The sequence below is a fragment of the Chanos chanos genome, chromosome 12 (genome assembly GCF_902362185.1).
Source record: "Chanos chanos chromosome 12, fChaCha1.1, whole genome shotgun sequence".
Classification (NCBI taxonomy): Eukaryota; Metazoa; Chordata; class Actinopteri; order Gonorynchiformes; family Chanidae; genus Chanos; species Chanos chanos.
This window is the reverse complement of record NC_044506.1, coordinates 17,893,792-17,908,135: the sequence shown is the minus strand read 5'-3', so window position 1 is coordinate 17,908,135 and position 14,344 is coordinate 17,893,792. Positions and strand designations below refer to the sequence as shown.

At 42.2% G+C, this 14,344-nt stretch overlaps 1 protein-coding gene across 1 annotated transcript; it reads left to right on the top strand.

Moving 5' to 3' along the window:
- The first annotated feature begins 524 nt into the window (after positions 1-524).
- med30 (mediator complex subunit 30) lies at positions 525-13,894 on the top strand. Its single transcript, XM_030789291.1, has 5 exons — positions 525-566; positions 1,141-1,395; positions 1,897-2,055; positions 5,629-5,736; positions 13,381-13,894. The coding sequence occupies exons 2-5, from the start codon at positions 1,222-1,224 to the stop codon at positions 13,474-13,476; spliced, it is 537 nt and encodes a 178-aa protein (XP_030645151.1). The 5' UTR covers positions 525-566; positions 1,141-1,221; the 3' UTR covers positions 13,477-13,894.
- The last annotated feature ends 450 nt before the right edge of the window (positions 13,895-14,344 follow it).

Genomic DNA, 14,344 nt, shown 5'->3' with positions numbered 1-14,344 from the left:
CATTCTACATCCTCTTTGCTTCACCCGCTGTCACCCTCACGGCTACATCCTCTCAGTCCAAAGGAATTTGGATATTTTTAGATTTACATAAATATGTTTTTAGATTTTAAAATGGCCGATAAAATTGTTTGTAAAGTAAGCTGAGTAAACATTTAAATTGTGATTCACGACTGCTCCTGTACTCATTGCTTTTAGTGGAGTAACTACAATTTGGTCTAGATTATTTATGAGAGAAAAAAGATTAAGCGCTAGATGTCGCCCTATTTCTGTCTCTGAAAACATTCACGGGGATCCAGTCCTATTAATGTAATCTAAAAGAAAACAATGTTTTTTAACGAAAATATGATTAGGCTATAGACTATGAAAATATGGCAATCAGTAATGCGATTATGTTGACCATGTTTTGTGGAAGGCATTATTGCGCTTAGAACACCATATACCATTTGAGCCTCCTTTACTTGCATTACGGTACCAAATAAGTCTCGCGATGAAAGACCCCAAATCAGCTGAGATCTCGAGACGCGAAAGAAGATTGACGTTTTGTCAGCATAACACCAACAGAAAAGGTAACGGCATAGCAAAGATTAAACGATTATGTGATCACATGATTTACATGTTAATTGGTGATCCATAATTCCATTTTGTACTGTCCTCTCAGCTGTTTTACTCATTAACGTCTAAGGATTTCATCAAGTTTAGAAGCCAGGCAGCTAAGCTACAACGTTTTGTAGCACTATTTATCAGCTGTTTTTACTTGTTTTTCTTCTATTGATCAGCGGGTTGCCTCGGTGCCTTTTCGTTCGTGTTGAACACGTCACTTTTGTACATTGTACTAAAATTGCACTGACGAGTCGCGTATTATCTGGGATGTTATTCCTGAGCGTTGAATACATGCATGTTTAGCTAAAGAATATGTTTTGCTTGTGTTACTTTATCACGGGGGTTGGGAATGCCAACGCAAAATTTGCAGTTTTAGACACTGTCAAAGGACGTCCTGTAGAGAGATACACTCGTGTAATAATAATAAAAAAATGCTGTGGTTGTCATTTGCTTAGCATGTGTTTTTGCAAATAGATAAATGGATTAAATCTCTCTCTCTCTCTCTCTCTCTCTCTCTCTCTCTCTCTCTTTCTGTACCAGCCGCTCATTTTATAAGTAGACATGCTACATCGTTCCACTGAAGAGTAGCCGCCCTGCTACTGTGCGAATTCTCCTATCTCTATGACAACCCCTCCCCTGACGGCTGCCTGTATGACCTCCAGCCAGTTTCCTGGGCAGCAGGCGCAGGCGGCGCGAGATGTCAACACAGCATCGCTGTGTCGCATTGGACAGGAGACGGTACAGGACATAGTGCTGAGAACCATGGAGATCTTCCAGCTTCTGAGAAACATGCAGGTGATCTAATCTGAGCAATGCCTGAGAAAATATGATATGAGTTAGTTAGAATGAGACTTCTGAAAAAGGGTGTTGTAGAGGTCTTGGAATGTGTTTATTCAAGGTTGTGTTCTTGGGAAGCATTTTTGGATCGTTAACTTTTTCCCACATTGCTGTTGGGCTGCTATTATGATGTGTAATTGGGGTTGTGGATACATCTTTCAAAAACCACATAACAGCCAGTTTAAACATGATCATGTACGCACATGTTTTATAGGCTGCAGAGAAGGCTGCCTGAAATATGAATTGAGATTCAAAATACATTTGGAATATTCTGCATTTCTGAAGACGTAGCAGCTCCTTCCAAATGACCTGTATCATACACCCGAAGAGTTCTGTGCTTCATGCCTAAATAGAAACTCATTTTTGTAGTTTCTGGTACAGGAATGACTAAATCAGGTTACAACTGCAATTATAAACTACCTTTAAAGAACTTTTTCCTTTTCCTGTTTTTTTCTTAAGCTGCCGAACGGCGTGACGTACCACCCTAACACCCACCAGGATCGTCTGGGTAAACTACAAGAGCACCTGCGCATGCTCTCCGTCCTCTTTCGCAAGCTTCGCCTCGTCTACGACAAATGCAACGAAAACTGCGCTACGCTGGATCCGGTGCCTCCAGAGGTCAGTCTGCCATACCTGGGTAAAGTAGGCTTTTCAGCCCACAGTTCTGAGTTTGCTTTTCCGTGTTTTTCTTGTAATATTCAAGTCACGTTGTCAGAGCAGCGTTGTGAAACTTGGTACTGTGTGAACTTATTTATTTATTTATTTAAATTTAGTGCATTGAGATTTATTGATGTAATGGTTAGCAGTCAAGCCCTGTGAGCTGGTTAGTGTTTTGACAGAGTCAATTGCTTGACCTTCAGCCTCTCTGTGAAGTTAATGCCTTTTAATGCCTTCTCTGTGGAGTTAAAGTAATCAATGCTCTCTACCCTTCTGCATCTAATTGAAAGCTACTGACATAAAGCAAGTTTCAGAACTTCTGCGGTGCTTTCTGAAGTAAATAGTTCTGCAAAAAAAAAATAACATGCTGAATATCAGATCTTTCGAAGGGGACAATTATAGTCAACTACATGTCTTGTCTTGTTGTGTCAGTGCAGCCTGTTCTGGGGTCCTAGAGTTAGTTGGAGAATCCTGTCTCCTATCCCTTGTTTTATTCAGACAGTCTTTCTTTAACATTGGCCTTTGAGTCGGATTGTGAAACACTCGCCAAGCTAACTGTGCTGTCACACAAGGTGAGATTACGTTTTTGGATAAGTTCAGACGCCTTTTCTCGCTAGCATTATTCATGTTTCTGGAAAGCTGTTTCGTAAGATAACTGTTAAGGACTTCAAAGGTTTATGTTTCTCACGCTTGCAAGATCCAAAGCTTCTCTCGACTTACTTTGTTGCCTGGTTATTTCTACAGCAACAGCAGCCAGAAAAGACATTGGTAGTCTGAGCCTCATCTGTAGCCACATGTTTCTCAGTATTTCCAATGTACTAAAGAAGCCAGATGAAGCTGCTCTGGTCCTCTGCTCCCCTGGAAGTTAATGATTTCATTTCTCCTTTCTCTTAAGCGAAGAAGATAGCACAATGAACAGATGCTCAGAATGCCAGTTTATGGCATTGTACACTCCATACTACGTTTTCTTTCAATTGTCTTTACTGAGGAGGCACCTCTTCTTTGGCCAAAGATGTTTATATTCAAGACTCTTAACTCTGGAGAGGATGTTTACTTTGGCCCTTTGCCTCTGTGTTAGTTTGAGCGCTCGTCACTGTTTCTGGAGATCCCAGTCCCTAAACAGGAACTGGCTAATGGAGTCGATCGGCATGACCTCATCGCTGCTCTTAATTAGCCGCAGTCGCTGTAACGAACAGCTGGCGAAGTTGCTAACATCAGCACTTTCCAGCAAAAAAGCAATCAAGAGTGTTCAGCGCAGTGGAATTTCCTGCACAAGCATTTAGCACTCTGCTCTTTTCTTTGCCCTTCTTTTTTTTCTTCCCTCCCTCCCTCTCTCCCTCCCTCCCTTTTTCCCTCCTTCCCCTTCTCCCTCCTTCCCTCAGAGTGAAAGAACCTGAGGAACTTCATCCAGATCATTCTTCTCTGTCATGCAGGAAACCACATCCATCCCTCATTGTCCAGGTTATGAGTAACGCGCTGTCGCTGCCTAGCTAGCTTATTTTTTCCCTCCAGCCGACTGCCAGCGGGCAGCTCCAAACCCTTAAAACTCAATCTGGGCTTAGCTCACAGCTCATAGTGTACTTCCCTGTCCTCTGCCTGGATTTGTCATCTCTCAACAAGGGCACAGTTTCCTTTGATGTCCAACTCTTTTTTTTCGTCCTTTCTGTCACACCAGTCACCCTTGTTATGGTTAAGAGCTTTCAGTGATGTGACAAAAAATGCCAGAAGGGTCTTTCTTTCTTTCTTCCTTTCTTTCTTTCTTTCTTTGTGTCTCTGTTTTTCCTCCCTTTTTCACCATTTTCCTTCACAGTTTGAATGTGACGGGCAAAACGGGGTGAGGTCTGGTTATAAAAAACGAGGCCAAAAAAAAAGGAATGGATTTGCTGAGTTCCAAATGACGAAACAGATTTCTTGTGCTGTATTTCTTCATATATATATATATATACGTATGTATATATGAAGCTGTCATTCTGTGTACATGTGTGAGAGAGTGTATACATATAGATGAATATAATTTGTCAAGAATATACTGTCACTCTTTAGGGAACGTGCCCCTACAGCAATCGTCCATCTAATGTTCATAAAATATTAATAACAATTTGAGATACTAAAGTATCCACTGCAGCATTTTCATAATGCAGTCACCAGTTAAGGGATTCACATGTTTTTAGCATTTGCTGACATATTTTTGACGTTTACATCATTCTTAGGTAGTGCTTATGTGTGTCAAATCAATTAATAAAATGTTTCAGCCATGCATATGAGATGAATTAAAACAGCTGAATTTCCTGCTTGTTCTGGGGCCAGCAGTGAAACGCAGTGGGACTCTGTGGTGTTGAGAGGAAGTGAACTGCTGTGTTTGATGGGCCCAGTAGGTGTCAGTGTAATTTAAAGCTGGAGACGCTTGAGATGAGCTTTCAGATTGTGATCTGATGTCAGCGCAGAGCACAGCTCACCGCCAAATGTTCTGCAAGGTCATTGAAGGACAGATTTTCAACAAAAAGAATTGGACCATGAACCTCAGCAGGCTGTCGTGAGTGGAGTTCTCGTCCACGGGGATGGTTTTTAACAGACTTCCCGAATATACCACCCAAGAGATTATGATATTTAAAGCCGCTTCCAACACCATGTCCTTATATGGAAATAATGTTGTTTAACTGCTCAAAATGTTTGGTGACACTGACATGACTGAAAGCCCTCATTTCTGTCTTTTCAGCCTCCTGTTTATGCACGAAATGTCACATGATGTCATTTCAGTTTTACACTGTTGCATCAGGCAAAACTCTATTCCCAGTATCTTGCCCCACATCAACATGTCTTAGCTACTACGTAAGTGAAGTATCAATGGAAATACTAAGGTTTTTATGATATGAAATGCTTACGCCCATAAATCAAACACTGAATCGTAGGAGCTGACAAATCATTAGTTTCCTCTCCGGTCCCTTTGAACGATCCTTAAGATGATTTTTATCTGGTCTTCATAGAAGGTAGTCTATTAACCTTGGACCGCGTTTCGCCCTTTGCGCTGTGGAACTTTGTAGTTGGTTCCTTCGGGAAAAAAAAATATTGTTTAGGATTATTAGATTTACCAACCCCAGAATCAAATGATGAACTCGGTTGATGTATGGACTTGTGTCACTGCATCTCGTGAGGGAGGGAAAAACGCATTAGATACTCTAGAGTATAAATCGTTGTGGGCAGCTCTCAGACAAGCTGTTTCAATCATTTTTACATGAGACGATTTATTATAGTGTTTTGTGAAAGGTGCTCTACCGCAAATTGCGTGCTTTCTTAAAAAAAAAAGAGTAAGCTAATTTATTTTTTCGAGGTGAAGAGGGATTTACAAATCAAAGCCGTGGTGAATGAAATCCGTACGATGCTGTGGTGTTTCAGCTGTCAGCTTTGGGGCGATAAGAAGGTCTACGAGCGAGGGTTTGTTTCTCAGATGCACTGACAGCTTTAAGCCCTACCTTTCCTTCTACACTCACTCTCTTTTTGCAATGTTTTTTTTTTCCTCTCTCCCTTGGCCTTTAGCAACTCATCCCGTACGTGGAGGATGACAGTTCAAAACTTGACGAGCGCTCGTCCAATCAGACGCGCTCCACGAGCGAGGAAAGGAGGGAAGTTTTAGAGGTCAACAAGGTAAGCAATATCTGAGCGCTTACTCTCTCAGAAATGATTTCTACAGTCGAGTCCTTGGACCACCTGCTAAACTGGTCCATTTTGTGTATAAACTGATTAACCTGTGTTAGTATGCAGCTTCTTTTTCCATAATTGTACCTCAGGGACTTTATATTGATCTAACTTTTCAGTATTTCTGGGGGGGGGGGGTTTTCTTTCCAATCGGGGGAAACGTTATCTTCTGTCAGGAGGGTTGCCATGTAGCGTTGGAGTTCGTGTGAAAGTGAATGAGTCCTGTTTGGATGAGAAGGATATATGAAAGGAGAAGGCACAGCAGGACGTGTGCACTCGCGGGGCCCAGAGCTTTCTTCTGGCCAAACGGCCAGATGCATATTACATGCCGGTTGAGGGAAACATGTTTAGGGAATAATGGATGTCAGATTTAGAGGAGAAGAGGGATACATCAGAATGTGGAAACCAGATGTTGGGAACTCTACTGCATCTGCTCCTGTCGCTGACGCCAAGTATGCTTTCAGACAGCGGGGGGAAAGATAGGATAGATGCTCAGTGGCTCAGATGAATGAAAGAATGGATGGAAGTGTGTATACAGAGAGAGACAAAGACAGACACATGACTACAGATAGCCTATATAGGCTAAGGAGAGAGAGAGAAGGAACTGATGAATTGAGCAGGATGATGGATTGATAAACAGTTGGGAACCTATATAAACATCTGAGACTGATTTCCTCACTGAAGTCAGAAATACAGTTCTTAAGCAAATGGAAGGGCAGAAATGGGGGGGGGTCGATTTTAGTCCAGTTGCAATAAAGCTGGTTTAGTTTGGCTGAAGAATTGCTTCACAATCACTTTTAATGGCAAGCTAAAGTGCTAACGCCTCACCATTGATAAAGAGGGTGCCAAGGTTTGACTGAACGCTGCCCCAGGTAGGGGCCAAGCTTCACGGACTGGTGGGGGGGGGGGGGGGTTTAGCGTAGCGAGATAAATGGCATGATGATAGCCCTGCTCCATTGCTTTATGAGACGTCCTATCTCTGAAAGATCACCCACTCTCGTTATCTGTCGATTTCGGTAATTGCTGTTCTTTTTTTTTTCTTTTTTCGGAGGCCCATTGAGTAATGATGCGCCAGTCTGCTGAACTGGAGAATGGCCTTCACAACAAAGACCTTCTTCTACCGTAGACACATGACACACGGGTGTATATATGTGTGCGTGTGTGTGTCTTTCTGTAGCTGCATGAAAGAACATTTCTCTGTATTGCTTGGATAGGAGATCGTTGTGGCTGTCTTTGTCGTGTTTGATGCAGCCAAGGTGGTCCAATCTCTTTTAGGCATTTCAATGAGATGATCCAAGTCCCTTTGTAAATTAGCATACAAAATAATGTATGTTATTCTATGTACCCTGTAATGTATATATAATGTATACTAATGTTTAATAACAACCAAGAGTGGGAAGTAGAAACTTATTTTGGATAAGCTGGAGCTGTGGGTTATCTTGGACAGTCGGTGTTTTGCAACCTTAATCATTCTGTCATACCTGTCCCCGATGCCACACACGCACACGCACCCGCACACACTCCTCTTAACTCAGCTGGTTTGAGGGTCCCCATAGCTGTTTGCCCCCTCCCCGTCAGATGAGCAAGGCCATCCACAGGGCGGCTGCAGCGGCCCAGAGCGTCACCAGTCAGGCAGCAGGTTTGATTTAATACCAGTCTAAGTGTGAATAAATTCTTGTCACAGCCCATTAAGGAGGCCTTGGAGAGATCAGGCCCTGTTATTAATTCTCCTCAGCTCCTCTTCTCTCTCTCTCTCTCTCTCTCTCTCTCTCACTCTCTCTCTCTCTCACTCTCTCTCTCTCACTCACTCTCTTCTCCCCTCTCTCATTCTCTCTGCTTTTTTTTTTAAATACCCTGTTAATTACCGCGTCTGTCCTCTTTATTCAAATGAGAGAGTGAGAAATTAAAGGAGAGAATGTTTGTAATTTCAAATAGGGTTCTCTCTCCAGAATGCAGGAGTGGCATGCATAATGAATTGAGGGGAGCTTGCTGCCGGCTGGGCTGCCTGTCGGCTGAGTGGGTTATCTAAAGAGCAGGCTCCGCTCGTCTGCAGGGCCTCGTGTAGAGGGTGGTGGAGTGTGGCTGATAAACAAACACACACACCAAAAGCAGTAATGAGTCCGTGCCTGGACCGAGGGAGACCGTTTCACCTCCGTCTCTTCCAGGCTCTCAATTCTCCACATGATTAACCGCTTCATATGTCACCCATTAGAGGACGTTCTATTGGCTAAGGGCTTCTTTAATTGGCCGATGCCAAGTTCAAAGGGGAAAGTACAGTGCGTTCAGAAGATTTGGGAGCGTGGTATGGAGACATGTCTTGAAAAAACGCAGCATTTTTATTGGTTCATGTTTCAGGTTCAGGCCAAGGGAGCTAATCAATTGTGCGGTTTTTATTGTTTCATTAAGCCGAACACAAAGCCTTACAAAACAATTAGGCCACAAGTTTGTGGCTCTAATTATCTGCCGGTGGAAAAAAAAAAACAAGAAGGAACACAAAGGATCTGCTTGGTTTGTTAGCAGAGAGTGGAGTATTAAATAAAAACACTCTCTCCCAAGGGGGGATTGGAAATCCTTTCCCCATGTTGTTCCAGCCTACGCCTTCTGCAGCATCACTCTGGGCCCAATTTTGGAAGCTATCATACCATGCATGGATAGTAAGACGGGGAAATGACAGGTGATGGGAGGAATTGGTGGTGTCACAGCAGAATACGAATGAAGTGTCATAATCTGTGTGTTGCTTTTCACTTTTTGCATGGGGTATCATTAGCTACCCATCAACTGCCTAATCTGTTGAATCCGAGAACACTGCTTGCGCGTGAAACTCATTAACCCCAGCTTTAATGCTAACACGTTAGCGGACACCACTCTAGTGAAGCACTTAAGTAAACTTCAGTTGAACCCACTGGTTTTCGGAGAATAACTCCAGGTTGAAGGATGACAACCCATCAAAACTTTTTGCTGCTCTGTTCCAACCCCAAATCTCCTGTTCAACTGACATAGCATAAGAAGGGAGCTGTCATTTGACACTTTATAACTACAAGTGGAATTTCTGCCGCTCTCAACCTGGCAGCTGTCTCCGACTCCTTTTCCCTCTGATGTTAGGAACGCAGTGATTGTTGAGTCCGGATGCCGTAAGCCCCTGACAACCGGGGAAAAGATGAAAGAGTTTGTTCCAATGTGGAGGCAGCAAGCTGACTGATTGGACGTCAGTGTGGAAACCCCTTCAAGGAAACCCCTGTTTATCATCAAGTTACTTTTAGGGCCCGGTGGAATTAATGGTGCGTCCTGGACAGTTGTTTCCCTTATCAATACACATCTTCTCCAGTTACATCACTCTTTGCCCAGGGAGCTTTCCGTCTCTCCTGTTCTCTCCTCTCCTGTTCTCTCCTCCTCTCCGTGTTTTCCTTTGTCATCCCTCACCCTTTATTTTCCCAATTCATTTCCCCTCCAATTGGCACACTACTCCCCTGCCCACCTCCTCCATCTGATCACTCTGTCAGACAGGCTCCGGTGGTTTTAGTGATTTTATATTTAATACAACCCACTGATCCCTCTCCGACTCCATTATTTGCCCGAAACGCAGTCTTCAGTTGCAATCCTAAATAGCTCTTTGAAGATTTGGTGAACTTTTCAACCTGGGGATTATACATCTATTTGATTTGAGTTTTCACTTTGAAGGAACAAGACGAGACACGAAAAATGAGTCAATACAACATTGAAACTTGGAGCGTTCTCAATGGAATATTGAATTTGATCACCACGAGACCAGTCAGATAGTTGAAATCAGTTCTTAGGCTGTGTTGTTGTTGTTTTTTTTTCCTCTTATTATTTTGGTTGGAGTTTACTGTGTATCAGTGATGGTGACGAAGAAGACAGTTGGTGGCAATACAGCTGCGTCCACTTGATGTATTAACGCTCTAAACAAAATAACAAAAGGACAGAGCTGTTAATATTATAACCTGATGAAAGTCAAAGACTGAATGGGGGCTGGAGTAAAGAATGCTCCACAAACACGACGGTAAATAATGCTGACATTCGCCAGCACGCGGCCGACATACACAGCATGTACACGCACCGATGATACATTTCATCGTTTTAAACATTAATCATTTGAAATTATGCAAATTATTCACGGTGCCATTACATTCACAGCGTAAACAAAGAAGAGACAGTGGTCGTCGGCACATGCCGAAGCCCTGGACATTTGTCAGGAGTTTTGATGTATTCCCAGCGTTTCGTGGGAAGAGCCGGAAGCTTCCTTCCCTCCGCGGTGGCACCGTGGCTATGTGGGCATGGCAGGTGGGACTGACGCTGAGAGGCTCTGTTTTGGCATTAGGAGAAGCTTTCCGTTCCCATCTGCCTAATCCCCTCGCCTCTCTCCCAGACACTTACACTTGTAATTCTGCTCCCGATCTGCGGGAAGAAAAGAGAGACGATTTGAGTCGCCCGGGACGAGCGCGGATTAGCCTAAGCGAATCCAAGGTGTAGGTTCCTACAGTTTCGCGAAGAAACCGTCGTGTTTCTTATTGTTTACACAGCTCCTGCGTTTTGAAGCTGGTATATATTGCATCTCTTATTGAGTTTTGTGTAACACGACTCGTGTGCCTTCGTATCTGTGGAAAATGAATTGGAGTTTACTGTGGTCGAAGGAGTCGGTACACATTTTCACCTTTGATTTCATTCCCGAGGATTTAATCGAGATGTGCCGTAGCTTTGCTGTATAGCTACTACTTTGGTATGAAGACTAGTTTCACAGTAACGTTGTGGTCATAGAGAAAAATAATGACATTGTCAGTCAAAATCATTTGAATTCATTTGATTTATCAAATTTGCTTAATGAGCCACAACCCCCCCCCGCCACAGAATCTGAATGATACAAAGCTAAACAAAACAAAATCTTACAAGATTAATGGAAGCATGTCTTATAGCTTTTCCATCCTGTGAAACCGATGGCGAACCGACTGGCTGTCCTTTGCTCTTTTGTGGTTTGTAGTACGTGGTGAATGGATAAGAAGCTAAAGAGTGTTTCCAAAGGCTCACTCTTCACCGGGCTGACACGGCGCCTTGTTCTCGGCCGATTGGAATGAAAGAGATTCTTAATAAGTCAGAATTTGATCAAAAAACCCCCTTCTTCCTCCTTCACACACCATTGAGGATGACTCCTTTGATCTGCTCTTCAGTGGAGAGCAGGAAAGAGAGTCAGATGAAGGGAGTAACAAAATGAGACTCAATGTTCAGTCCAGGGCTCTGCTATTAGGACAAAGTAGCCTGACTCAAATATCAAAGTTTTCTCACACTGCCATTGTTCTCAATGAAATCCTGTTAATGACAGATTCCTCTGTTGAGTAAGGCCCTGCTCCTCTGAGGTACCCTGTGTTCTGTCCAACCACCTTCATGTTCACCATACCCATTAATCTTATTAAAAAAAGAAAAAAAAGAAACCTTGGAACTGACAGGAAAGTTACAAAACCACATTAAATCACATTAAAAAAAAAAACACAACTCGCTTTGTAGTCCACACCAAAAGTGAGCTCTTTAGCTCTGGCCTTATTTTCCCAAAAAGTTCTCTCGTAATTTACTTTTCGCGGCTGACTGAACTAACGGGAATGCTCCGTTCCTCCTGGTTCTGGTAAATCGTTGGGAGTAGTTACTGGTTGTGCTTTGGATAGCCTTAGACGTTCCTGTGTCTGGCAGAACCCAAGACCTTTCTTAAGCAGTGGATCCAGAGCAGAGTCCCTCAGCTGGAGTTACCGTGATTTCCAATTAACCAGCAAACAACCTGAGCATGTTCCGCCTCCCCCCGCCACAAAAGACACTTTCATCTCTAATCCTCACCTTGTTTAGATTCCTCTCAACGAATGAATAAAGAGATTAGCACTTCAGAGCGATGCTCCTTAACATGGGAAAGTGGAGTTGAGTGATTCATCAGTGGTTTTATATAAAGGAAAGCTCTTAACTAGCTAGTCCGATGCCAGTTTACGTCTCAGACTTGCATGGACTGAGATCGTGCACTGCACAGACGGCAAAAGAATAAGATTTCTTTTTTTTTTTTTGGGTGTGATGATGATGATGATGATGTGGGAGGGATTGTTCATTTTTGCGAGGCTTTAAGGAGTTGATTGCATTTTGCCTCTTGATCTCAGTGCATTACACACTGTTGGTCTGTCCCTCAGTCAGATGGTACTGGTTTTCAACATTCCTATCCAGTCCGTTCAGCCGCTTTCCTCTGTTTTTGCAGTCAGAGCACTATCCTTGTTTCCTGGGCAAATAGATAGATCTAAAAGTACACATTCTAGAAAGTTAACTTTTCAAATGGGTCACACAAGTACGTTTCGGCCGGGAATGGCTCCCCGGCCTGTACTTCGCCGCGTAATGGCATATTGCGGCTGAATACTAGAGTGTACACCGCACTCTCTCACTCTCTCTTTTGTCTTCCGCAGCAGTGTTTAATAGTATGGTAATGGGGTGGGGGGGGGGGAAGACGGCATGGTGATGACATACGTTTTATATCGTCACATGAGAAAGAGATGGCTTTAAAAATGACACTGTGGCAATTTAGAGACATGAGTACATTCAGAGAATGAATAAAATGATTAGAATCTGGACAATGGGGAAATTGATTGCTGTAATAGATATCTACACTGCAAAATACCATGTCATTAGTCAAAGACAGAGGAAGGAGCTCATAGTTTGAGTGTGAATCATTTTCACTGTGCTGAAGATGTAGTTCGACCTTCAACTTTTGCACAAGGTCGCAGAATTTATTGATATGCTTTTTTTCATCCAAAAGTCTCCACTGCTATTTAGACTAAATGATAATCGGCAAAGCATTCTGTTTTTCTTCAGCGTAACAACAGTTATCCTCTGGGTGGCCATAAACAAAAAAAAAAAAACCTTTTTAATTTTGCTTGTTTTCTGGGACCACACACATTCGTGGGCTTCAAATTCAAAACATGTACCCTAACAGATCCAAACACTTTGGCGAGAGAAAATCCTCTCAAGTTATTCTGACCCATTGTTCTATCAGTGTTTTGCCCCACCCAAAAAAAAGAAAAAGAAAAAAAAAAAAAAAGAAAAACACTGCAGCAAGTTTCCGTTTTCCTATCAGGTTTTCATGCAAAAAAAAAAGAAAAAAAAAAGCAATATTTCATTTTAGTTTAGATGCATCCGTTGCCTACAGAAGAGGCCACTGGAGCAGATGGGTGATTTGGTTCATCCTTTCCCGAGTTGTTGATGATATTTAAGTATCCCATTTATTCAGCCTTCAAGGATGCACACGTACTACTGCTTCACCTCCAAGGCGAGGTGGAATGTAGTCTTTTTCTTTTTTCTTTTTTTTCCCTCCGTTCTTTTAATATCCAATCTGTTTTTTTTTTCTTTCTTTTTTTCTGTAGCTGTTTACTTCCTTGGGAATTCATTTGAATTCTAGCATTAAACGTAGCAGATCCTGTTTCTCTGATAATGAGATAATAGGGGATCAGCGGAGCAATATTGTTCAAATAGGATTTTGAGATTTGGACCGAATGAGAATATGAATCAGACAATAACGAAGATAAGCACAGAAAATGTGATTTATTTTCATTTTCATTGCAGAAACTCAAACAGAAGAACCAGCAGCTGAAGCAGATAATGGACCAACTCAGAAACCTCATCTGGGAGATTAACTCCATGCTGGCTGTGAGAAGTTGAGACACACACACACACACACACACACAAACATAAGAAAGATGACTATTGCGTTCTAAGGACAGAGACAATTTTTACAGGCCGAAGCTAAATTTATGAGTTGTCTGTTTTTACAGTGCGCTGCGTAGAACATAAAGTGGAAAGATCGGAGAGATGGCAGAGGAGAGGTGAAGTGAAAAATAGAGAGATAGAAATAGAGGGTGGAAAAAAAGAAACCCCCAGAGTGGAGGAGTGAAAATGCTGGTTTTTGTAGAATGCAGATTGTCAAAGGGCATTGATCATGTAATTTCATGGCTGAACACACATTCATTTAGCTTGATTTTTAAAGGCTACGTGTCCTTAGAACATAAAAATGAATACAACCCAACATCCAAATGCCTACCCATTTTTACTGCGTAAACTCATTGTAGACTCTAGGACGCTTTTGAACTGGACTTTATCTAAGGTTCTATGAAGTTTTTGTTTCATAAAAAGAGGTTAATTAAGATTGAATATTAATAGACCCTTAAAATCATGCTTTTGTTGTAGATTATTACTGTGCTCACACATGGCTGTTTAAATGCAATGCTTGTGTGCCATTTAAGTAATTTCGAAGGTGCACTTTTACCATGGCAACCGTTTTATGTAGTTATGAATATCTGTATGTTTCATGTTCTGCTGTAATTTTAATACAGTGTGCTCTTATTTATATATGCTGGCTTCCTGAGGAAAAAAAAAAACATACACAGGTCATGGAAAAAATGTGTGTTTTCTTCATTGGATGGAGCTCTGAGAGAAATAGTAATGTCATATGAAGGTTTGAACCCTTTTGTGAAACATGCATTTGGTGTGAGAGTTGGAAATATGAGATCTCTCAGGTCTGGCCAACAGA

Coding starts and splice junctions, on each gene's coding strand:
- med30 (XM_030789291.1), top strand. CDS start 1,222: ATGACAACCCCTCCCCTGACGGCTGCCTGTATGACCTCCAGCCAGTTT. Junction 1,396..1,896: donor AGCTTCTGAGAAACATGCAG/GTGATCTAATCT, acceptor TTTTTTCTTAAG/CTGCCGAACGGCGTGACGTA. Junction 5,737..13,380: donor AAGTTTTAGAGGTCAACAAG/GTAAGCAATATC, acceptor TTTTCATTGCAG/AAACTCAAACAGAAGAACCA.